At 46.6% G+C, this 25,563-nt stretch overlaps 1 protein-coding gene across 1 annotated transcript in view; it reads right to left on the bottom strand.

Annotated features, from left to right (window-relative positions):
- The window catches only part of LOC310854002 (voltage-gated inwardly rectifying potassium channel KCNH7-like), a gene marked incomplete at both ends in the record, with an annotated part of 138,835 nt that overhangs the window by 3,954 nt on the left and 109,318 nt on the right, over positions 1-25,563 (bottom strand). The window contains 7 exons of the mRNA XM_083758476.1: positions 5,597-5,756; positions 8,005-8,448; positions 12,089-12,167; positions 13,684-13,892; positions 15,477-15,630; positions 16,727-16,825; positions 24,649-24,848. Of these exons, the coding sequence (XP_083614602.1) occupies positions 5,597-5,756; positions 8,005-8,448; positions 12,089-12,167; positions 13,684-13,892; positions 15,477-15,630; positions 16,727-16,825; positions 24,649-24,848 (1,345 nt within the window). The remainder of the gene's footprint in view (positions 1-5,596; positions 5,757-8,004; positions 8,449-12,088; positions 12,168-13,683; positions 13,893-15,476; positions 15,631-16,726; positions 16,826-24,648; positions 24,849-25,563) is intronic.

The following is a 25,563-nucleotide window of genomic DNA, read 5'->3' as shown; positions in this document are numbered from 1 at the left end:
GTTTCTGAACTGCCCACAGCCCTCCTATGAGACAGACTGGTTTCTGAACTGCCCACAGCCCTCCTATGAGACACATACTGGTTTCTGAACTGCCCACAGCCCTCCTATGAGACAGACTGGTTTCTGAACTGCCCACAGCCCTCCTATGAGACACAGATTGGTTTCTGAACTGCCCACAGCCCTCCTATGAGACACATACTGGTTTCTGAACCGCCCACAGCCCTCCTGTGTGAGACAGACTGGTTTCTGAAGTGCCCACAGCCCTCCTATGAGACACAGACTGGTTTCTGAACCGCCCACAGCCCTCCTATGAGACACAGACTGGTTTCTGAACAGCCCACAGCCCTCCTATGAGACACAGACTGGTTTCTGAACTGCCCACAGCCCTCCTATGAGACACATACTGGTTTCTGAACCGCCCACAGCCCCTCCTGTGTGAGACAGACTGGTTTCTGAACTGCCCACAGCCCTCCTATGAGAAAGACTGGTTTCCTGAACTGCCCACAGCCTTCCTATGAGACACAGACTGGTTTCTGAACTGCCCACAGCCCTCCTATGAGACACAGACTGGTTTCTGAACCGCCCACAGCCCTCCTATGAGACACAGACTGGTTTCTGAACTGCCCACGGCCCTCCTATGAGACAGACTGGTTTCTGAACTGCCCACAGCCCTTCTATGAGACACAGACTGGTTTCTGAACTGCCCACAGCCCTCCTATGAGACACATACTGGTTTCTGAACCGCCCACAGCCCTCCTATGAGACACAGACTGGTTTCTGAACTGCCCACAGCCTTCCTATGAGACACAGACTGGTTTCTGAACTGCCCACAGCCCTCCTATGAGACAGACTGGTTTCTGAAATGCCCACAGCCCTCCTATGAGACACAGACTGGTTTCTGAACTGCCCACAGCCCTCCTATGAGACACAGACTGGTTTTTGAACTGCCCACAGCCTTCCTATGAGACACAGACTGGTTTCTGAACTGCCCACAGCCCTCCTATGAGACACAGACTGGTTTCTGAACTGCCCACAGCCTTCCTATGAGACACAGACTGGTTTCTGAACTGCCCACAGCCCTCCTATGAGACACAGACTGGTTTCTGAACTGCCCACAGCCCTCCTATGAGACACAGACTGGTTTTTGAACTGCCCACAGCCTTCCTATGAGACACAGACTGGTTTCTGAACTGCCCACAGCCCTCCTATGAGACACAGACTGGTTTCTGAACTGCCCACAGCCTTCCTATGAGACACAGACTGGTTTCTGAACTGCCCACAGCCCTCCTATGAGAGACAGACTGGTTTCTGAAATGCCCACAGCCCTCCTATGAGACACAGACTGGTTTCTGAACCGCCCACAGCCCTCCTATGAGACAGACTGGTTTCTGAACTCCCCACAGCCCTCCTATGAGAGACAGACTGGTTTCTGAACTGCCCACGGCCCTCCTATGAGAAAAAAATTAGTGAGAGCAACTTTACCTTGTAGTCCGAGTAATATTTGACAAGCAGTAGTCTTATCTATACTTTGACTTGAGTACTGACGTTGACTTACAAACAGTGTAAATGCAAATGACAGCTGGTTTCTATTCGTTTCTGGTGCGCCTGTTTGTCTGTCTCTTAAATCAATGCAGCCAATTTGTCTGAATAATGGAGAGGGAGGTCTGGAGAGGCAGAGATAAAACAAGGTGAAGTGGTTCAACTGAAGAGACAGAATATAGAGGGGGGGGGGGGGGGTGACAGATCGATAAAGACATCCAGCAGTATAAGGAAGGGTCTGACAGCCGAGACAAAGGGCCTTCTGCTGCATTTTAACAAAGTCGCCCCCCCCCCCTCTCCTAAAACTGCATTTTAACAAAGTCGCCCCCCCCCCCCTCTCCTAAAACTGTGTTTTAAACGAAGTTTTGCCAGCATTATTCTTGTGAGAGCAACAAAAGGGTTGTGACCAGATCCAAACTGTTCATTTGAGGGACAGAAGTATCGCCTGTGTGGGACAAGTGGGATGGGGGGAACCCGTCCCACTTGTCCCACACAAGCGTTACTGGAGTACAGGGTTAGCAACTTACTACTTGAGTTGCTATTAAATGCCTTGGCATCATATTCGAATATATGGCCTATTGGCTCTCATTTATACACTCCTCTGGTGTCTCACATTTTGTTTAAAATCATGCTTCATTCTATTTTTATGCTATTTTAACACATCTTGCAGGAAGAGACAACGAGAGAGCTTTACAACAGAAGGCCAACTATTAGGGGACTAAACTATTAGGGCATTTGAACACCGATGCATTTGCCTGCCAGTCACAATGTGGGACAGACAGGGTCTCAATTTGTGGGACGCCTGAAAAGTCTTGGAAATGAGGGACTGTCCCACGCAAAGAGGGACATCTGGTCACCCGTTGTGTAGTTGTCTGTTGGTTTGTATCATTTATGTTGTTCTGTAAAAGTGGTGGTATTAGGGGCTTGTTTGTGTGTGCCTCGACGGAGCGGGCGGTAGACTTTCTGCTGCCAAATTTGCGCGAAAATGACTGGCCGAATTTTTATCCCAGTCCAGCCCTGAGTGGAGGAAAACTTATACGTGTGTTACTTAAGTATCAATACTCGAAAGTGATGGAAAAAATAGTCTATGAACAGGTTGAAAAGTATCTTGCCACTAATAAATTGCTGTACGAGTTCCAATCTGGTTTCAGAACATCCCACTCCACTGACACATGCCTCCTCTATTTGAGCGACCACATCAAACACGAGGTGGATGCTGGAAAATACTGCGGCATGGTCATGCTGGACCTCCAAAAGGCTTTTGACACCGTGAACCACTCCATACTGGTTAACAAGCTTAAAGCTATTGGTTTTGATAGCACATCAGTGAGCTGGATGCAATCCTACCTGGAGGGGAGAGAACAGATGGTGGAGGTGAACGGAACACTGTCCCCTCCCCTCCCAGTGAGCTGTGGCGTCCCACAAGGAAGCATACTAGGGCCTTTACTGTTCCTAATTTATGTTAACGACATGACTTCAGCTTGTGACTGCAACTTGTTCCTGTTCGCAGATGACTCAGCACTGCTGGTCTCGGACAGGAACAAACTGCAGGTTGAAAAGACCCTCAGCTCTGAACTCGGTAGAATCTGCACCTGGCTCGCTGATAACAAACTATCCTTACACCTGGGAAAAACTGAATCCATCCTCTTCGGATCAAATAGTAAACTCAGCAAGGCAGATGGCTTCTTGGTTAGAGTCGGTGACAATATTATCACACGAAAAGATGAAATTACCTACCTAGGTTCCATCCTGGAGGCCAATCTTTCCGGTGATAAAATGGCCACCAACGTAATCAAAAAAGTCAATCAAAGAACAAGATTCCTTTACAGGATCTCCTCACTGGTCAGCAAAACCACCTTGAAGACCTTAACAGGAGCCCTCGTACAATGTTTCTTTGACTATGCATCCACCTCTTGGTACCACAGCACCTCAAAGGCCCTTAAAACAAGGCTCCAGACCTCTCAAAACAAACTGGTCAGGCTCCTACTTGGCCTCACGCCCCGAACCCACCTCACCCCTGCCCACTTTGACAGGCTGGGATGGCTTAGGGTCGACGACAGAGTACAGCATCTTGCAATGGGTCTGGTCCACAAGATTCGATACACCACCAAGATACCCATGTACCTGTCTAAATACTTCCTTAATGTAAACGAAGTCCACACCCACAACACCAGAGGGAGTGCAACGAACCATGTACAACCCAGATTCGGCACAAACAAGGGACTAAATTCTTTTCGCTCCTATGCCACCAAAATGTGGAACGCCCTACCAACAGTCATTAAGACATGTGAATCCCTTGACTCCTTCAAAACCGCTCTCAAAGGGCACCTACGGACGGCTGCAATTCGAAACTGGCCTCTGTAAAATCTGAATCCCCCCCACCCCCCCACCCCATTTTCCCTCACTGTATATTGTATATTTTCCCTTTTTTGCTTCCCATATGATGAATTCCTGTTCTGTTCTTTACCTACAGAGAAATGTCTATTTGTATGTCTCTAAATGTTTGTATGTCCTTAAATGTTTTGATGAATTGAACAATGTGGACCCTGTTGTAAACAAGTGTAATGCTTAATTGGGTCGTCCACTCACAGTTGACAGTCTTTGTATTGAGTTTGTGCTTAAAATGTACTGTAAATTCTACAAACTGTTAATAAAGATTTCAATCAATCAATCAATCAAAGGAGAAATACTCTGTTACAAGTAAAAGTCTGGAATTCAAAATGTACTTCAGTAAAAGTACAAAAGTATTGATATCAAAGAGTAGTACTCATAGAAAGTACTCATTTATGCAGAATTCATTATCAAGTTAAACGTCTAAATTAGTCTAAATTAGATCATTTGAAAATAGCAGATCTAACAAAGCTCACAATGTGTCGCTCTGCACTAGCCTGGTTAATAAACCAGACCGAATCAGCCGTTGGCAAAAAAAAATTGCCTACCGGCGGATTTCGGTCTGGAGAGGCTCAATTGTACGCCCATTTTCTACACACGAAAACGTGTGCGCCCAATAGGGACACGGTATGCAATATGGGCGGGCTTTGGTACAGTGACGTTCAATGCTTGAGACCTTTGACTGACAGTAGCTCTGACCAATTGCGTCAAAGAGAAAATGTTTCCCTGGAAATGAAATCCAAGCTGAGCCTCCCCAGACTAATATCCCGCGGATCCGTGCGATATTAGTCTGGTTTATTAACCAGGCTAGCTCTGCACCACAATGCCTCTGAGAAGTCAAAGTATTTTGAAAATTGGAAATAGACGTACAGCACAGCCACAAATAGGCATAAAATTGTACTTGTAGGCATAATTACATTGTACATGTAATTAGTTACTTTTAGACAAGAGAAATGCGTTCATGTGATCGCATAATTTACGCATCATTTAATCAGCCAAATGACCCAGCATGGTGCAGATTATGCACGGCCCGGGTAAATCTTTTTCTAAAGGCCCGACAAAATCACGCTACTTTTGGCATATTCCGCACCAGAGCATGTGAGCGGAGCGGAGCGCGGAGCGAGCGCGGAGCGGAGCGGGGGGATTTTGACGTGAGCGCGGAGCGGGTTTTTAAATGTGTCAGATTGACTTCCGGAGCGAGAACTGTCCTCCGCTCCGAGCCGCTCAATGCACACGGCACGGCTAATTTACATCATGCTCCAAAGAAGACTGCATGTTGCTGCAACATGCGGTCTGAAACGAAGGCCTTCAGGTTTAATTAGCCAATTTCAGGAAAACAGCATTTTATTTTTTCCCCCGTCATTTCTTTCTGCTGAGCGGAGCGGGCATCTGAGTGTAGCCTCGGAGCGAGCACGGAGCGGGGAGCGCTCCGTGCGTAAATGAAGGTGAGCGCTGAGCGAGCGAGGAGCGGCGTGGGGGGAGATGAACGTGAGCGCGGAGCGAGTGTAACAAAAGCCGCCGAGAGCGAAGAGCGGAATTATCGGCCGCTCCGCTCCGCTCACATGCTCTGTTGAGGTGCTCCTGTAACAGGTCCACTGACCTGTTGAGGTGCTCCTGTAACAGGTCCACTGACCTGTTGAGGTGCTCCTGTAACAGGTCCACTGACCTGTTGAGGTGCTCCTGTAACAGGTCCAGACGCTGCTCCAGCTCCCCGTAGGTGAGGTCGGTGTCACTGTCCTCATCCCCAGCCACGGCGTCCCGACAGCGGGCCGGGTCCTCTGCAGCCTCCCCTGGTCTGTCACACGGCCACGAGTCTGTGTGGAGGTCTGCACGCACGCACACGCCGCGCACACACCACACACACACACACCCACACACACACACACACACACAATAAAGCGCACACATCCACTAGCTAAAAACCAGGTGGCGGGCCGACGTCAGAATCCATCTGATGAAGAGCCGACAGGCTCCAAACGTCTCGTCCATGGTGTAGGAAAGGAAGCTAAATAAACCATTTTTAAAGTAAATGTAAATGTGTTTATAGTTAACTTAAAAAAGGTTTATTAGAAGATTCTGCCACCAAATCATCACAGTCTGAAACACACTGCAGTGCTGAGGACGTAGAGACCAGTGGAGAGCTTGTAGATCGGCTATTTTCAGTAGATGTTCTACACATTTTGAACTTGTGAACATTCTGCAATATGAATAAAACTTTTAGTACTTTAAGTACATTTTTATGCCGATACTTGGTGTACTTTTACTCAAGTACATTTTCAATTCCGTACATTTACTTGTAACGAAGTAGTTCTAAATTGCAGTATTGGTACTTTTACTTAAGTAAAACAATTGAGTACTTTTTCCACCACTGATGATTACACTACGCTACATCGTAACATGATGTCATACAACATGCAGCCAATAATATGACAACACCACTGGTTTCTATACTCCACAGATTTACAAGCTCACCACTAGTTTCTACCTTCACAGATCTACAAGCTCACCACTGGTCTCTACCTCCTCACCGCAGCGTGTTTCAGACTGTGATGATTTGGTGGCAGAATCCATTAATTCAGCTCAACAGCATAATGTGATTTGTGTCGAGGACGGCGGTATTGATCCGTAGCGCCGGCGCGGCGGCCGCAGGACGACCAGCGTGTCGCTGGAAATGTCAGCCTCGCCTCCACGGGAGGGAGGAAGGAAGGAAGCCCGAGAAATAACCCATTCTGACCTGAGATCAGATTCATACGAGGTTTCCACTGGACACACACTGGTCTGATTAACCCATTCTGACCTGAGATCAGATTCTAAAAATGTCAGTCGTTCTTCGATTTTTCAAAAAATAGCAGACCTACAAGCTCGTAGCGCGCCACTCGGTGGCGCGCTATGAGCTTGTAGATCTGCTATTTTTCAATAGCTAAAGCACGACATGATGCTAACACCAAAATGGGTTCCCGTTCAGAATGGGATAAACAAAGTGATTGACGTGACTGGGGGGGGAATGATGGATTTGAAATGCTTTCCGACTGTCGATGCGATTCAGGAGGAAGCATAACAAAGTATAACTGCTGGACAGATCAGAGTCACATTTGTATTCACTTTTTGCATCCCGTATAGACTCCGGAAGTACCTCTAAGTAATTAATTTACACGTGTTTGATACTTTCTTAAATCCAAAGCTATAAGTACAGTATTTAGGTACAATGTACTTTCCATCACTGACAACCAGATGTTCCCATCTCCGTCACTTTGGTCAGACATACCGACTGAAAACATTTTTGAATACCGTAATTCAACTTACTAGACCTTACCAGTTGTGAGATATTTGCCCTGGGTGCGTTTTCGCTTTTTTAATTCACTAATAAATTCATTATTAATCATTAATGTGTCAAATGGGAGTGATTGGTGCAGGTAGTGAGGAGCTATGGCAGTCACAGTGACAGACAGACACACAGACATTGACTGAATTATAGTATGATGACATTGATGATGATGATGATATGATGATTTTAACATATTCAAAAATGTTTAAAAATATAAAAATCACAACTGTGATGAAGTGAGGGGTGCTCTTATCATCATACATCGTCTCATGAACAACTGAATTAATGTGATTGGTTATAGCCGATTTGCTACATGTCTACATAACGTACATTTCCCCTTCATTGTCAATGGGATTTAATGTTTGTGTCGCCACAAATTTACGTCATATTTGGCAGATATTTGACCTTATTTCTCCATTCATTGTCGGTGGCAAATATTGAAACGTGTGGATGACAAAAGCTGTATATAGGAGGGGCTAAATCCTCCCTACTATAGAGTGTGCTGACCATATAAGGAGTTCCTCCCTGTCCGCAGTTAGCCCCTGGGGTCAAAAAACCTTAGGTTTCGTTTTTGTCTAGGTGGCCCAGCCTTCATCCAATCAGGATAGAGAGGGGCCTTCCGCCAATCATGATCGAGCGGGGGCGGGCCTTGGTGTGTGTGCTGTTGGCCTGTCGCGGCAAAGTATAGTTTAGGGATAAAGGGTTTAGCGTGGCCGAATAAAGAGCCCTGCGGTGTGTCTCTCTCTCACCTCTCTGTTCTCTGTCTCCACCCTGAGTGTCCAGTAGGGCGGCGCCACTCTGCCCCAGGGCCGCCGCCGCGGTGGCAGCAGCAGGGTGGTCCTTCACCGTCGGGTAGACCAGCGGAAGGCCCGAACACAGCGGCCGCTGCTGCTCCTCCTCCTCCTCCTCCACCCTCCCCTCCTCCTCCTCCTCCTCCTCCTCCTCCTCGTCGGCCTCCTCCCCATCCTCCTCCTCCTCCTGCTCCTCTGTGGAGACCCGGGGGTCCCCCCCCCTCCTCCTCCTCCTCCTCATCCTGGGGGGTGCGGGGCGGCAGGCGGAGGCCGTCTGGGAGCTGGCGGCGTGGAGCTGGCGCTCCCGCTCCCTCCGCCTGCCGCCGCCGCTGCCGCCGTTGTTGTTGTTGCAGAAGGTCGTTGTCGTCGTCGTGGACGCTGGCGCTTCCTTGCCGTGCCCGCCTGGAGGAGGACAAACTAGTTACAATGTATCAGCATTTCTCCCATTTAGGCCTGACTGTGAGAGCCATATTTAGAACAGAAAATGTCTATGAGTGTATTTGAGTTATTTTATTTGTGTGTACTATATTGAAGGACATTTCTTGATTACACATTTTGTGCAGCCTAACTGAGTCTTAACTGAGTTAATAGAGCAATTAAGAATTCAGCCTATTGGAGTAGAAGCCAGCAAGCCAGTTAATTCAGTGTGCATTATCAGCAGCTGTGTCCAGCAGGTTTTTAGTTAGTTCAGAGCTGGAAGCCTGAGAGCAGCTACAGTTGTTTGACCCACTTTGGAAATACTAACCCACGTTGGAAAATATTAGGCCTAAGACACTTCAGAAACCATACTAGACCATTTTAGAATCGTTTTTGAACACCTTTTTTTGTAGCACATGTTAATTGTTTGTTGTTCTGTACACTTTTTGTCAAGTAAAACGTTAAAACTACAATGGACGTGTGGACGTGGATTATTTTTTGGAGTCAAGCTTACTGCTTCACGGGCTTTGGAACCTACACTGACATCGACATTTAAAAGATGTCTTCTAAATCATGACAGTTTTCTGAAATACCTATGTTTCTATGTCAGTGGTGCTCAATGTTTCTGAAATACCTATGTTTCTATGTCAGTGGTGCTCAATGTTTCTGAAATACCTATGTTTCTATGTCAGTGGTGCTCAATGTTTCTGAAATACCTATGTTTCTATGTCAGTGGTGCTCAATGTTTCTGAAATACCTATGTTTCTATGTCAGTGGTGCTCAATGTTTCTGAAATACCTATGTTTCTATGTCAGTGGTGCTCAATGTTTCTGAAATACCTATGTTTCTATGTCAGTGGTGCTCAGTGTTTCATGTCGAGGACCTGTATTTGGCCGCGGGACCCCCTTGTATATCTGCTATTTTTAAATAGCTAAAGCAACCTTTGTGACCTGAATGTTTATCCCTGAAGCGGTCATGCTTACAATAAATAAATAAAAATCACACCCCCCCGTGTGAAGCGAGGGGCGCACTTGTAATGGTACACCATGATGACGTGACGTGTCGATTTGCTCAGACGCGTATGGCGTAAATTCTCCTTCCATTGTCCAATGGCAAAATGTGACACGAGATAGGACAGAAAGCTGTATATAGGAGGGGCCAGCACCCCTCAAAAAGAAGGGTGTGTGTGTGTGTGTGTGTGTGTGGGGGGGGGGGGCGGGGGGGGGTGGAGGCTGAGCAGGGTCAGGGAGATCACTTTTAATTGGAGTTATAGATGTTAAACTAAATAAACAACGGTTGGGTCAGCACTGGGGGGCCTGAGAATGTTCTGCATCTTTCTTTTGGCTGCGGACCCCCCATCTGAAAATATGTTGTTCCAGGGACCCCCCCACCACCACAAAAGCAAAGATTTTAGTTAAAAACGTTCGCTCTGAAAGGATATATATTCAAAGATTTGCGTCACATTTTCACGATTCTTTCAAAAGTAGCAGACCAGTGCCGAGCTACGAGCTTGTAGATCTGCTATTTTTCCAACAGCTATAGTACAACATTATGCTTAAAACACCAAAAGGGGTTCAAACCCCCGTCCTGAATGGATTAAATCAAGACCTATAAGGTCGATACGGCGTGCTCTCAGCGTGGCGGCCGGCCGGCCGGCCCGGCAAGCCTCCTTCATTGATTAGGAAGCAGAAAGAACCCGTGAAGGCCGATGGGCGGGACACAGCTGCACGGCCGCTGTACCGTGAACAGGGTCGTTAAGCCAAGGATTGGCACCTGTTCTTGTATTAAGCCATGCTTGGAGATTCATCTTTCCTGAAGTGGGACTCTGAACCCTATAGAGCGTCGCAGTCCCTCCCCCTTTCAGAACAACGAGTGGCCCAGGAAATGAATCGCAATGCATTTGTCCCATAGACATTTCGTGCTTTATTCATTTAAAGACCTTTTAAGTGTCGTACGAAGCCAACTCTTGTCGTGACAAATCATGACAACACACACAATATTTCGGGCCAAACAAATAATTACAAAGAAGAAAAACGACAAATAAAGTGTTTTTTTCTACTTTCTAATTCTTTGTTTGGTCCAAAATATTGTGTGTGTTGTCATGATTTGTCACGACAAGAGTTGGCTTCGTACGACGCTTAAAAGGTCTTTAAATTAATAATTTAAGAAATGCCTATGGTCAAAATGCATTGCGATTCATTTCCTGGGCCACTCGTTGTTCTGAAAGGGGGAGGGACTGCGACGCTCTATACCACACCCGGTCACGGTAATTTACCCAAATTCAAGGTACCAAAAGTTAACTCTGGGCCCAGGCCGTAGCGTAACGGTCTGGGCACCGGACTGGTGATCCAGTCGCGGTGTGCCGCGGGTTCGACTCCCGCACCCCGACACGGCCTTTACCGCATGTCATCCCCCCATCTCTCTCCCGTTTCCTGTCAGCCTACTTTCTATCCCTTAAAAAATCAATAAAGGCGTAAGCCGCAAAAAAATATCTTAAAAAAAAAAAAAAAAAAAAAAAAAAAGTTAACTCTGAACTGTATAGGTAAATCTGCCTTTAGCTTCTGTGGCCCAAATAATACATGGAACGAACTACAAAATACATTAGAATTGACCCCTTTGGTACCCTAGCATCGTTTTAAAACCTTGGTGAGCACACAGACCCCCCACAATGTGTAACTGTTCTTAGATCATTTTGAAATTAGTTTTAGCTTTTATTTGAAATTAGTTTTAGCTTTTTAACCCATTCTGGGCGGGAACCCCTTATGGTGTTTTAAGCATCATGTTATACTTTAGCTGTTGAAAAATAGCAGATCTACAAGCTCGTAGAAAAATCGTAAAAATGCAGCACAAATCTTTGAATATATATTCTTTCAGAAGACTCTTTTTCTTTTTACGTCAGGTCAAAATGGGTTAATTTGTATACCTTGTATTGTATTGTATTCTTTGGTTTTATTTTCCTGATCTTCTGATGTATTGTGATGTTTCTATGCGATTGTATTATTCTACGACACTGAAAAAAGAGTTTTCTTCACTCCCATTAACCCATTTAGACGTGGGCACGATTCTACAAATATCTTCTAAATCCTGACAGTTTTATGCACCCCATAAACCCCATGTTTCTATATCAGTGGTTCTCAAACATTTTCATGTCAAGGACCCCCAAGATTATATGTATTTGGCCGCCGACCCCCATCTGAAAATATGTTGTTCCAGGGACCCCCCAGAAGCAAAGATTTGAGTTAAAAACGTTGAAAAGAACATTTATTCAAAGATGTGCTCCACATTTTCACGATTTTTCAAAAAATTGCAGATCTACAAGCTCATAGTGCGACACTCAGTGCTGCGCTATGAGCTTGTAGATCTAAGGTTTAAGTAGCATGTGACATATGATAATATATAATTAAAATGTTGACATAATATTGCTTAATTAGTTTTAATTAGTTTTAAATATTTTAGCGAAAATTACTTTCCAACATTGGGCCCGGTTGCTAGGCAACGGCTCCGTCACCCCCAGCACCAGGAATTTTGCACACTGCCCCCATAGACCTCCATTCAAAGTAGGACCTCAAGGACCCCTGGGGGTCCCCGGACCCCACTTTGAGAACCATGTCTGTCCCACCCTGACCTGTGGAGACACCGTAGGACATCCGTCTTCTACACCTGCTGTCCTCCATGTCCGAATCACTGGCTGGTGGCTGGGAGGTCTGGAGAGAGAGACACGCATGCGCACACACGCACGCACACACGCACACACAGATATAATTAACAGTACAACAATCACGGGCCAGAACTGCATCTTTAAATTAGAGACAGTCTCGAAATACATTAATACATTTAAGTGCAGTTACTGAAGGTTCCTCGATTATTAGCTGAAGCACTCTCAAAAGTCACTATAAAAAGGTCCAAAGGTCCCTCTCATGTGAAGCTTATCCCCCCAACCCTCAGGAATTAGCTACTGTACCTCCTTGGCGTTGTAAGAAGGGCCTTTCTCGGCCCCACCCTTCTTCCCACTGTTTATATTGTGTTTAGTTTCCAAGATGGCCGCAGCACCATAGGAGGGGGTGGAGCGGAGGTGAGGGGGCGTGGTTGACATAATGCCCTCACTGGGCTGCATTCAAGACACTTGCCTTGTGTCTGACACCTGACTTGTGTCTGAACACAGTTTTGATGGATATGTTCTGCCAACAAAATGTTTGGTCAAACCATATGGGCTTCCATTGGAAATGCATTGGAGCGGCCATGAAACACAGACACAAGACAGACACAAGACGGGTGTCTAGAATGTGTGAACGCAGTTCAGTAAGGGCATATATCAACCCCACCCTCCGCCCCAACCCCTCCTGGTGCTGCGGCCATATTGGAAACTAAACAATAGAAACTAGAAAAAGTGCCCTTCTGGGCACAGGTCTCCACCAGGAGGATAGGAATGTTTAGGAGTAATATAAACATGTTTTTTGTTTGTTTGTTCCAATCTTTGCCAATCAGGATGGAATATGGGAAATGGTGCAGATCCGTGTTGATCGCACGCATGCACAATCCACCTGTTGGTGGCGCTATAACAGGCCAATGTGAAATGGGTGGGCTATATTCCTCAGCCTAGTAGGAAAGTGCGTGAAAGATTTCACGTCATATTGCACGCTGCGTTCATGATTTGAGGCTTTTTGTTCAAAACAGGCCAATCCTGCAAAATCTGAAAGCCAATGTTAGCCAATTAGGATGGAATATGAAATATCAGACACATCCGTCTTGAGCACATGACTATGGAGATACTGTGTAACGATTTGCGGGATTTTTGGACAAAATCCGGAGGAGTAATATCCAAAAATGTGTTTTACAAAAGTCGGCCTCCTGGTGGCGCTCTAAAAGCCAGATGTGAACTAGAGAGACTGTGTACCAATTTGCGCGATGTTTGGACAAAATCTGTAGGTGTACTGTGCAAAAACTTGTTTTGCACAAAGCGGCCTCCTGGTGGCGCTATAACAGGCCGTTCTGGAAATTTTGGGGCAGAGGTTCATCGTTGGCATCCAGGGAGTGTGTGTGCAAAATTTGGCATCGACCGGGTTAACGGTGCCGGAGATTAGCTGCTCACGGACACACACACGGACGGACACACGGACGGACGGAGTGCAAAACATACTCTCCCCCCATGCCTTCGGCCTGGTGGAGACAACAATTGGGAGACTAATTGTACCTCCTTGGTGTTGTAATTAGCTACTGTACCTCCTTGACGTTGTAGTCGCGGAGGTCGAAGGTCAGCTCCAGGTTGTTGAAGAAGTGGTCTCCGAACTCGGGGTACATGTCGAGGACCTCCAGCACCTCGTCCCTCTGGATGGTGTGCAGGTCGCAGTAGCTGAGCGCGCGCACGTCCGCGTTGGACTTGCCCGGCTTGCTGTAGACGTGCATCATCTCGCCGAAGATGTCGTTCTTGCCTGAGAGGGGACGTCGAAGGAAAGGAAGGAAGGAAGGAAAGGAGATAAATGCATTTCCAGACGCGCAGGTATATTTCTCGCTGGCCACGTGCATAGTCACTATAGTCACATGAGGAGAAGTGTGTCATCTGAGCAGCCATCTGCTGAGTGAAGCAGTGGAAGCAATATGCTTGAGCGATGAATGTAGCCTCGGGTACAGGACTATTTGTCTTTGTCTCCCTGTGTATATACAGGTCTATTTGTCTCTTTGTCTCCCTGCGTATATACAGGTTTATGTGTCTCTTTGTCTCCCTGCGTATATACAGGTCTATTTGTCAAGCCATGGCAGGCGATATTTGCTGAGTCGCTCTGAAAGCTACCGTTGGCAACGCCGCGGTGCTTCTTCAGTCATCGTGACCTCGTTGTGTCGACGGGTGTCCCTGGACCGTATCGACCGCGTGAACAATGAAGGTCTCGTTAACTCATTCTGGACGCGACAGGAACCCCTTTTGGTGTTTTTAAGCCTCATGTTATACTTTAGCCATTGAAAAATAGCAGATCTACAAGCTCACGCTACGAGCTTGTAGATCTGCTATTTTTGAAAAAAATATATTCTTTCAGAGCGAACTGGAACAACAATGTTTGGGTATGCGCGTGACATCATCAAACCAGGAAGTTATGCAGGAACGCCCACTGAGTGGCAAAAAACTACTTTCTGGCCTTGACAGCCCATATACATCCACACAGAAAAGTCATATCTAATTGCATTAAACAATGTTAAACAATGTTAAACTCACTTTGCCTGTTGCTTTGCCACTCGATTTGCCACTCGATGTGCCATTCACTTTAAGCATGCGCATACCCTCTATTACATATAATTTTGGGGGTCGTTGACATGAAAATGTTTGAGAATGACATGGGTTTTTCAGAAAACTGTCAGGTTTCAAAAGACATTTGTAGAATCGTGCTCAAACGAGGATTATAGCCAAGCGAGTGCTCCCCGATGCACAGCGGTGGAAAGTAAATGTACTCAGAGACTGCACTTAAGTACAATTTTGAGGTATTTGTACTTTCACTTGAGCATTTCGTTTAAAAGAAAATAGCAGATCTACAAGCTTGTATAGCTCGTGAGCTTGTAGATCTGCTATTTTTCCAGTACAACACCATTCTGTTGGGAGGGGCCAACGTGGCATGACAAAATAATAATATAATCACATACATGGGAGGGGCCAACGTGGCATGACAAAATAACCCATTTTGGGCGGGAACCCCTTTTGGTGTTAGCGTTATGTTATGCTTTAGCTATTGAAAAATAGCAGATCTACAAGCTCATAGCGCGCCACCGAGTGGCGCGCTACGAGCTTGTAGGTCTGCTATTTTTGAAAAATTGAAGAAAGACTGACATAGAAACACAGCTTTATCAGAAAACTGTCATTTTCAAACAGACATTTTTTTAATCTGATCTCAGGTCAGAATGGGATAATAAACTCACTCACTCACCCACCCATGCATTCATTCATTCATTCGTGCATGCATGTTCACACACACCCACACACACGCACGCACGTTCACGCACGCACGTCCCCCACCCCCCCCTACACCCACCCAATATGGCCAAGACGACGTCGTCCCGGAGGATCTCGATGGAGCCCCGTGAGAGGAAGTAGAGCGCGGTCAGCACGTCCCCCGAGTGGACCAGCGTGTCTCCGGGGGGCGAGTGGGTGGTCTTGAAGCGCATGGCCAGCGCGCGCAGGCAGCCCTGCATGGGGGGGGGGAGAAAATGATTCAATTTTAGTTTTATAGTGACTTAACCCTTGGACTGCCAATCCCAATTTATTTGTTTGGGTAACAAATTGGCATATTTTTAATTCATCGTTTTAACATACAAGAAAGATCTGGTGGTTTGAACAGATGTTCTTTTTTTTTTTTTTTTTTGCCAGTGTATTCTCTCGAATTGCCACCAGATGGCGGGAACGCACCATTATGCTGATTTTGGCCAAAATAGACGAATCTTCCTAAGTCACTTCCGGTTCAACGATCAACAACATCCGGCAGTATTTTGACCCTAGTCACTAGCTTGGCTGGTCCGGATTGCTAAGCTAATGCTATATTTTTCATATCTAAGTCAAATTAACCTCAAATCAACCCCAAAACATCGCAAAATATCACATTTTTTACAGTGACGCACATAGAGACGGCGCGCGTGCACGTTAGCGCACGATCACGCGGATTTCGGCCGTTTTTTGGTAAATTACATCCAACATTAGTGATATTAGCGGGAAAATATAAATCTTTGCTCTGTTGAACCCCCGATAACTGATATTGATTGTCATTCCGTTAATTCCGTGAACGGGAGGTTTGTATTTTTAGCAATAATCAGTTTTTTCCGTTAATTGTAGCCCAGGGGTTAAGTCTCTTTTTTTTCACATTTTAGTCACCTGGAATGTTTTAGTGTTAGTCCAGTTTTAGTCGACTTAATAGCATGATATTTTAGTCGACTAAATCTACAGTTGTATAAAATGTATTTTGGCAGGCCCTTGATGCCGTCGTAATGGCTGATTTTCAGCATGCAACCAAATGTAAAATGACTTATACTGGATCTCTTGTCCACTAGTCCCTTCCGACCATTTTAGTTTTTATTTGTTGAAGAAATTGTCAGGATATTTAGCCTTGGTTTTGGACCTCGTAGTTCAGTTTTCATTTCGTTTCCATTTAGTTTTCGTCAGTGGTAAAAAAGGTAATAGACGAATACCTTTCGTCTTATAGTTTTAGTCGAGGAAATCAACAGTACCTTGGTGGTGGCGCTCTAGCACCCCCTGGTGTCTATCTGTGCACGCCACTGAAATCTACAGTACCTTGGTGGCCCCTCGGAAGGCGGCGCAGTCCTCCAGAAGGCTCTTGTTGAGGTGCAGGCAGATGTCCGCCTGGAGGCACTCGGGGAAACCCTTCAGGACCTGCAGGGGGCAGCAGAGAGAGGCGAGCCACACACACACACACATGAAACATGAAACCATCGGTTACGCTCAAACTGGGAAGTGACGCGCGTCGCGGTCAAAGTATACAGCGACATTCCAAACACTATACAGGTTGTGCTTATATAGCCACGCCCCGCATCCTGTGCGGCCCGGAGCCATAGTTATACAGAGTTACGACAACTCCCGTTCACTTCATGGGGCTTCAGTCCAATGGAGGCTCTTCTTACTTATAATATTGGCAAAGAGCAGAGCGAAGAGTGACAAAGTCCTGGACGGGAAGTATAGGCAGAAATGCACTGGACTCGGGGCAACAGCCCAGCTTTAATGATCTTAAATCCCTTTATTTTAGATCATGTTTTAGTGACAAACATTACAGAGACTTTAGTTGTCACTGTGCAATACTTCAAAGCGGTTGTCATGTTGCACACATTGCCTAGAATTGCTGATATTTGCGCCGCCTCTCGTTGAAAACAATGTATTTCCAACTCCAGCTCGTCCCTCTCCATCCAGCACTCGGTGTTCTGACCCCTCAATGTCGCAACTCTGTCTTACTCTATGGCTCTGCAGTGGTATAGAAAATAGTAAATCGTGTTCTCGGCGAGAGCGTTTTTCCCCCCCGACTGCCACTCAAAAGGCCAATCACAGCGCGTCCTCGCACAAGTGGTATAGAGTTTGGAAGGAGGCGTCAAAGAAAGTATTTGGTGGACGTGATGAAACCTACACTGTAGAATCTGAGTCAATCAGTGTTTCATAGCTTACTCGATCTGAACATTATTCACCACATGAACCCACTTACTGGATACTTTAGTCCCTCCGTGCCATTTTAAATGGTAAATGGTGCATTTATATAGTGCCTTTATCCAAGGCGCTTTACATAGATTGTGCATTACATTCACACATTCATGCACCGATGGCGGCGGAAACCAGGCAAGGCACCAACCAGCACATCAGGAGCTATTAGGGGTTCAGTGTCTTTGCTCAAGGACACTTCGACACTAACTCTGGGGGAGCCCGGGTTCGAACTGGGAACCTTGCGGTTACCATCCGGCCACTCTACCCCTGAAGATTTTGCCAAATGTGTGCCCCCAGAATAGGTACTATACACGGCCTGGGGGATTCATGTGGTTAAAATACACGTTATAAAGACATGCATTCTAAATATACGTTATGTAATTATATGAAACGGGATTGTACAGTGTAAGAATGCAAAATGGTTGAGGCTTTGGTGGACGTTTGTTCATATTAAGGTTCATATTAATGTTAATGAAAATAATAAAGCCAAAGCAGCAGCTCCACCGACCAGAGCAATGTATTTTAAAGTTAAAATAAAATGACAAAAAGCTTGAGTCAACCTGACCACATGTTGAGTCAACCTGACCACATGTTCTGGCGACTTGCATACTATCATTGCCAGCTGTGTTGTTTTCCTTCTCCTCAAAACGGAAATGGTTGCAGTCGACATAAGACCAAGATCAATATCCAGATAGATTGATACTAGTCATTGGATCTGGACGGGGGGGTTTTGTCACGTTCTGACAGGAGACAACAAGACAGGACACGTTTTATAAACACAAAATGAATGAAAGACACTCAAAGAAACTCCAAACACAAAAGTGTTCCGTTTTCTTTTAGTTTCATCAGTTTCTTTACCAACGTTCCTGAGAGCTGGTGACAGAGCCTTGGTGAAACCTTCTCCTATAGGCCTACTGAATGTTACAGGCAGATGTCAAAAGAAATACAATTAAATTATATATCTTCTTACATAGTAGTTATATTAAAAACATATAGAACAATTCCTTTTTTTTTATAGAGGGAATTCCAATCCATGGATTCCAATGGTATCCAATGGCTTACTTCCTTCCTGGACTACAATTCCCATAATGCTTTGGTCCACTGCTCCTCCTTGTCGATAGGGGGAGGGGCTGTCTTACTGAGTCCAGGAAGTAAGTGAGCCCAGTGGCCATGACATCATGGAGCCCATGGACACTTTGAAATACTGAAATATCTAAAAACACATTATTACCCACATAAAAACCCAGGAAAGTGTTTGTCTCCCAAACATCATTTAAATAAGATTTGGTTGCAAAAGGAGAGAAGTGGCCCTTTAACCCTGTAAAACCCGGATTAATTTCTACTTGCAAAAAAGAGATTTCAACCTTACTACTACTTTTTACAAATTGTATGCACATTTATAATAATTATATATAAAAAAAATAAATAATAATAATTTGCATTTGGGGGATATCTTTCACAATAATTAATAAAACATGTTCTAGACATTCTAATGATCACAAAAAAACATATATTACTGTTATTTTACTTACTTTTATCAGGGTTAAAGGTCAAAGGTCATAGGTTAAAAATTGTTCAGAATTGTCCAGAGATTTTTAATGTGTGTAAATGTCAGCCTCTGTGGGGGGGCATTTTTAATTAAAAAAAAAGATCTGCCTAACGATGATGTCACTGGTGGACGGCTTCAGATGAGACACAAAAGAATGGTGGTATTTTATCATGAGCATTAGTGAGGACCAATTATATGAAGATAGGTTGAAAAGTGGTGAAGTGATTTGACATACTGTACTGTACTGTACTGTACTGTACTGTACTGTGTTGATTTTGATCAACACATTACCCACATCAAAACACATGGAGGAACGTGTTTCTTGTCAAACATACAAGATCTGGTTTGCGAAACGGGGTGAAGTGGCCCTTTAAAGGAGAAGCCCTAGCTTGAGGCCTTGGACCAGAGCTAGAGCCGACCCAAATACAGAACCTACAGACTAGATTCAGAAGACGTTTTGGAAAGGAGAGATTGAACAGCATTATTTGGCAAATGTATAGAGCCGCCATCGCCAAGCATGATGCCACTATCAGCCTCCCACGGCCCACAGAGGGAGGGTAGGCCTGGCAGTGCCAGCGTAGCCAGCCTCCCACGGTCCACATGAGGGAGGGTAGGCCTGGCAGTGCCAGCGTAGCCAGCCTCCCGCGGCCCACGGAGGGAGGGTAGGCCTGGCAGTGCCAGCGTAGCCAGCCTCCCGCGGCCCACGGAGCGTGGGTAGGGCTCGCAGTGCCAGCGTAGCTCATGCCCACAACTCTACGGTAGGCACGATTCACTCTCTCTTTGTCATCAATCATGGTGAACAATAACATATCCTGGCATTTGAGTTTTGGATATTCAGAGTTCATGCAAAACAAAGTGAGGGGTGTGGGCGTTCCTCATGCCAAGCCTACTGGTGCTCAGAAGGACAGACGGTGCTGCTAATCTAGTTGGAACTGTAGCCGGCATGCACTGTACAGAAACTGTGAATCTAGCTACAGCGTGGCCAAAGAGTATACTTGGTTTTTTAGAATACAGTATCTGTGTGTGTAGTAAGCTCAGTGGTGGAAAATAACTATAAATATATTTACTTAAAACCCATTTCGACCTGAGAACAGATTCTACAAAATGTCTTCTAAATTTTGACAATTTTCGGAATGTTTCTCTGTCAAGTCCTTCTCAAACATTGTCATGTCAAGGACCCCCAAAAATATATGGAATTTTCCGCCGACCCCCATCTGAAAATATGTTGTTCCAGGGGATCCCCCCAGAAGCGAAGATTTGAGTTAAAAAACGTTTGCTGTGAAAAGAATATAGATTTGCACCACATTTTCACAAATTAAAAAACAAATAGCAGATCTACAAGCTCTTAGCGCGGCACTCGGTGCCGAGCTATGAGCCTGTAGATCTGCTATTTTCAATAGCTAAAATATAATAACCTGCTTGCCGAAACGTTGGTTTATTAAAGTTTATAGCATCGTGACTACGAGCCGTGCGGCCTCTTTTCTTAAGTCAATAGCTACAGTGTAACATAATGCTTTGCATACAACACCAAAAGGGATCCTGTCCTGAAAATGGGTTAAGTAGAGAATGCGAGTAGTTTTTTTTCTCCCACCACTGGCAGCAATAATAAGCCAACATAGTTGGCGAATACGTGAACATTAATTGTGAAGGACACTGAGGACTAGAGCTCTCAAACAGCATGCGTTGCTGGGAGTAAAAATGAAAAAGACAGTTGTGTTGAAACCGCTGAGGAAACGTTCCAACATCTCACAGAGCAGTGTTCCCCCTAGCATGGAGTCGTAGCAGCGGAGCTGCGCAGAATATCTTAGCGGTCATTCACTCTTACAATTATACTAGGTTTGTTTTTTTTCTTTCCAGAATTAACTTGCGGCACCAGCAACAGGTTAATTAAAAGGTTGTTATTAACTTAATGACATTTTTCATCTCTGTCCGTCCGTCCGTCCGTAGCAAATCTCAGGCACCGCCAGACAGATTGGTATATTGGCCAAGGAAGAACCTGTGACCCGTAGTTTTCAAAACGGCCTCACGGTGGCGCTATAACTAGGCCAACTCACACTGTACAGTGTACACATTTGTACACTCTCAGAGTTAAATTAACATTATGATTTTACAATATAAATTGGAGGTCCCATAGAAAGAAATACCATTAAATGGGGGTCCGTAGACGAATGCATGTCAAACTGGGGGTCCTTGAAACTAAATGGGTTGAGAATCACTGGTCCCTGGAACATCTTTTCAAATGGGGGGGCCGCAGGGCTAACTAGTGTCAATTTGGGGGTCCTTACCATGATGAAAAAGCAACTAGAGGTAGTTAGCAAATCCAGTAGCTTTTTTTTCCTCCAAAGCACCTGGAAAAACCAAAACCATTTCATTTAATTTCAACAGCGCTGCTAGTTGCGTGTAGGGGAAACACTGCAGTGTGACAGGCAGCACTAGCATCAGACACAGCTATGAACCAGGCCTCTAATCAAATCAACATCAGGTTATCTGCTCAACACATCATCATCATCATCATCATCATCATCATCATGTACCTCCTGTTCTTACCGGCGTGGTTGGGGGGAGAGGGGGGGGTCATTCCGTATGGCATGAGGCAAGACATGGAAAAGACAAACTCATATAAGTACCATGAATGGACACAGCATCGAGCCATGAAGGAAAGCCGGGGGTCGCTGCAGCGCGGAGCGGAGCTCTCCGATGCCGCGACTCCGGCTTCTGTTCAGTTAGTGGGCTACGGTTAGCTGATTGGAACGCCGCCGATGCGTCCAAAAGGGACAAAGATCATGTTTAATCAGAGCATTGAATGCTGCAGTGGACTTCGTCTGACCTACCGCAACCGTCTCCAGTGCGAGACGTTAAACTGCGACGTTTTGGAGACATTGGGTATTCGGCTGCATGGAGCACCGGATGCTCCGATTAAACGTGATGTTGTCCCTTATCAATGCATCCATGGCGTTGGAAACGGGTGCTAAATATGGCCAAAATATGGTTGGGACAGTTGGTCATAAGGCCGAACAGTATGTCACACGAGGGGAAAGAAGAAGATTGTTACAGCTCGGCAAAGAATGGTACGGACGAAATCAACAGATGGGAGAGAGCAGGCTTGGGTTAAAAAAACAGCAACACATTCACTGGGACGGTGGTTAGTTTGATGTTACACTGTACGGAACACCACCCTCCCCCCCAAGAGATGCGGGCAAACTCCCATCTCCCACGGACGCACGGACACACGCACCGGTTTCCCCCCCACTTTGCAGGCACACTTATGGCGTCCGTATGCCCCCTCCTACTAGTAGTATAAGGGATAAAGTGCAGGTCGCTTGCCTAGTAATTCATTTTCAACGAGACCTGCACTTATTTTTGTCTGTACGCGCGGAGAAGTCGAGGCAGCGACGACAACGCAAGCGTATTTACGTGGGCACGGTGCCAGACCTGGATTCTGTTTAGGGTTTGTTAGTTTTTTTTACGCGTGCATTGTCGCGCCCCTCATGGGCAGAGCTGTCGTCTGCGCTAACCGTCGTAACCCCCCCCCTCCCCGCACCATGTTCATGTCGATGCCGTCGGTGTGCGTCCAGGCGTGTTGGCGGTACGTACCATGTTCATGTCGATGCCGTTGGTGTAGGTCCAGGCGTGTTAGCGGTACGTACCATGTTCATGTCGATGCCGTTGGTGTAGGTCCAGGCGTGTTAGCGGTACGTACCATGTTCATGTCGATGCCGTTGGTGTAGGTCCAGGTGTGTTGGCGGTACGTACCATGTTCATGTCGATGCCGTCGGTGTAGGTCCAGGCGTGTTGGCGGTACGTACCATGTTCATGTCGATGCCGTCGGTGTGCGTCCAGGCGTGTTGGCGGTACGTACCATGTTCATGTCGATGCCGTCGGTGTAGGTCCAGGTGTGTTGGCGGTACGTACCATGTTCATGTCGATGCCGTCGGTGTAGGTCCAGGTGTGTTGGCGGTACGTACCATGTTCATGTCGATGCCGTCGGTGTGCGTCCAGGCCTGTTGGCGGTATACGTACCATGTTCATGTCGATGCCGTCGGTGTAGGTCCAGGCGTGTTGGCGGTATACGTACCATGTTCATGTCGATGCCGTCGGTGTGCGTCCAGGCGTGTTGGCGGTACGTACCATGTTCATGTCGATGCCGTCGGTGTAGGTCCAGGCCTGTTGGCGGTACGTACCATGTTCATGTCGATGCCGTTGGTGTAGGTCCAGGCGTGTTAGCGGTACGTACCATGTTCATGTCGATGCCGTTGGTGTAGGTCCAGGTGTGTTGGCGGTACGTACCATGTTCATGTCGATGCCGTCGGTGTAGGTCCAGGCGTGTTGGCGGTACGTACCATGTTCATGTCGATGCCGTCGGTGTGCGTCCAGGCGTGTTGGCGGTACGTACCATGTTCATGTCGATGCCGTCGGTGTAGGTCCAGGTGTGTTGGCGGTACGTACCATGTTCATGTCGATGCCGTCGGTGTAGGTCCAGGTGTGTTGGCGGTACGTACCATGTTCATGTCGATGCCGTCGGTGTAGGTCCAGGCGTGTTGGCGGTACGTACCATGTTCATGTCGATGCCGTTGGTGTAGGTCCAGGCGTGTTGGCGGTATACGTACCATGTTCATGTCGATGCCGTTGGTGTAGGTCCAGGCGTGTTGGCGGTATACGTACCATGTTCATGTCGATGCCGTCGGTGTGCGTCCAGGCGTGTTGGCGGTACGTACCATGTTCATGTCGATGCCGTCGGTGTAGGTCCAGGCCTGTTGGCGGTATACGTACCATGTTCATGTCGATGCCGTTGGTGTAGGTCCAGGCGTGTTGGCGGTATACGTACCATGTTCATGTCGATGCCGTTGGTGTAGGTCCAGGCGTGTTGGCGGTACGTACCATGTTCATGTCGATGCCGTCGGTGTACGTCCAGGCGTGTTGGCGGTACGTACCATGTTCATGTCGATGCCGTTGGTGTACGTCCAGGCGTGTTGGTGGTACGTACCATGTTCATGTCGATGCCGTCGGTGTGCGTCCAGGCGTGTTGGTGGTACGTACCATGTTCATGTGGATGCCGTCGGTGTACGTCCAGGCCTGTTGGCGGTACGTACCATGTTCATGTCGATGCCGTCGGTGTGCGTCCAGGCGTGTTGGTGGTACGTACCATGTTCATGTGGATGCCGTCGGTGTAGGTCCAGGCCTGTTGGCGGTACGTACCATGTTCATGTCGATGCCGTCGGTGTGCGTCCAGGCGTGTTGGCGGTACGTACCATGTTCATGTCGATGCCGTCGGTGTGCGTCCAGGCGTGTTGGTGGTACGTACCATGTTCATGTGGATGCCGTCGGTGTACGTCCAGGCGTGTTGGCGGTACGTACCATGTTCATGTCGATGCCGTTGGTGTACGTCCAGGCGTGTTAGCGGTACGTACCATGTTCATGTCGATGCCGTTGGTGTACGTCCAGGCGCGTTGGCGGTACGTACCATGTTCATGTCGATGCCGTTGGTGTACGTCCAGGCGTGTTGGAAGTATTCCTCCAGCCGCTGCCGCAGCGGGTTGGGGATCTGGTGGAAGCGGATGAACTCCTTGACGCGCAGCATCTGCAGGTGGTAGCGCGCCGTGCCAGAGTACAGCCGCTGGATGATGGCCGACACGTTGCCAAAGATGCTGGCGTACATGAGAGCTGGGGGGGTGGGTGGGGGGGGTACATGAGAGGTGTGAAATTGTGCTTCCTGCCAGGTGGGCGTTCAGCTACTCCTGGCTAAGCAGATTTGGAGGGATTAGTTTAGGGATTAGAAGTAGTTTCATAAGGGGCTGGTATGAAGTATAAAGAGAACATGTTCAGTTCACTAGTCACTCTACACCTGCCTTCATTTCATCCGATTGTCTGTCTGGCAGGCACTTAACAAGCGATCGTTAACTGTGTCTGTTAGAGAGAGGGGCAGAGAAGAGTGGCTTTGCTCAACTTGATTATATTCTCCACTCTAATGAAGGTACATGTTAGATATATTATGCAGCTTACGTATTAGCCTATATTTTGGCTATTAAAAAATAAAAATAAATAAAAAGAAAATCCGATTTTCGATTCGATTTTGGAGACTCCGATGTTTAATCGTAAAATCGATTAATCAGCGGCATCCCTAATTGCAGTATTGTAACTTTTACATAAGTAGAACAACTTTTTCCACCCACCTCGAATGTTATCCACCTGTTAGACCTGAGTTAGACCCTTCCATGCAGCCACTGTGGACATTTCCTACACACCGCATACATACTGTACATACCTACCTACCTACCTACCTACCTACCTACCTACCTACCTACCTACCTACCTACATACATACATACATACATACATACATACATACATACATACATACATACATACATACATACAT

This window comes from Protomyctophum parallelum (genome assembly GCF_964188405.1).
Source record: "Protomyctophum parallelum genome assembly, chromosome: 23".
Taxonomy (NCBI): domain Eukaryota; kingdom Metazoa; phylum Chordata; class Actinopteri; order Myctophiformes; family Myctophidae; genus Protomyctophum; species Protomyctophum parallelum.
This window is presented reverse-complemented; position numbering and strand designations above follow the sequence as displayed.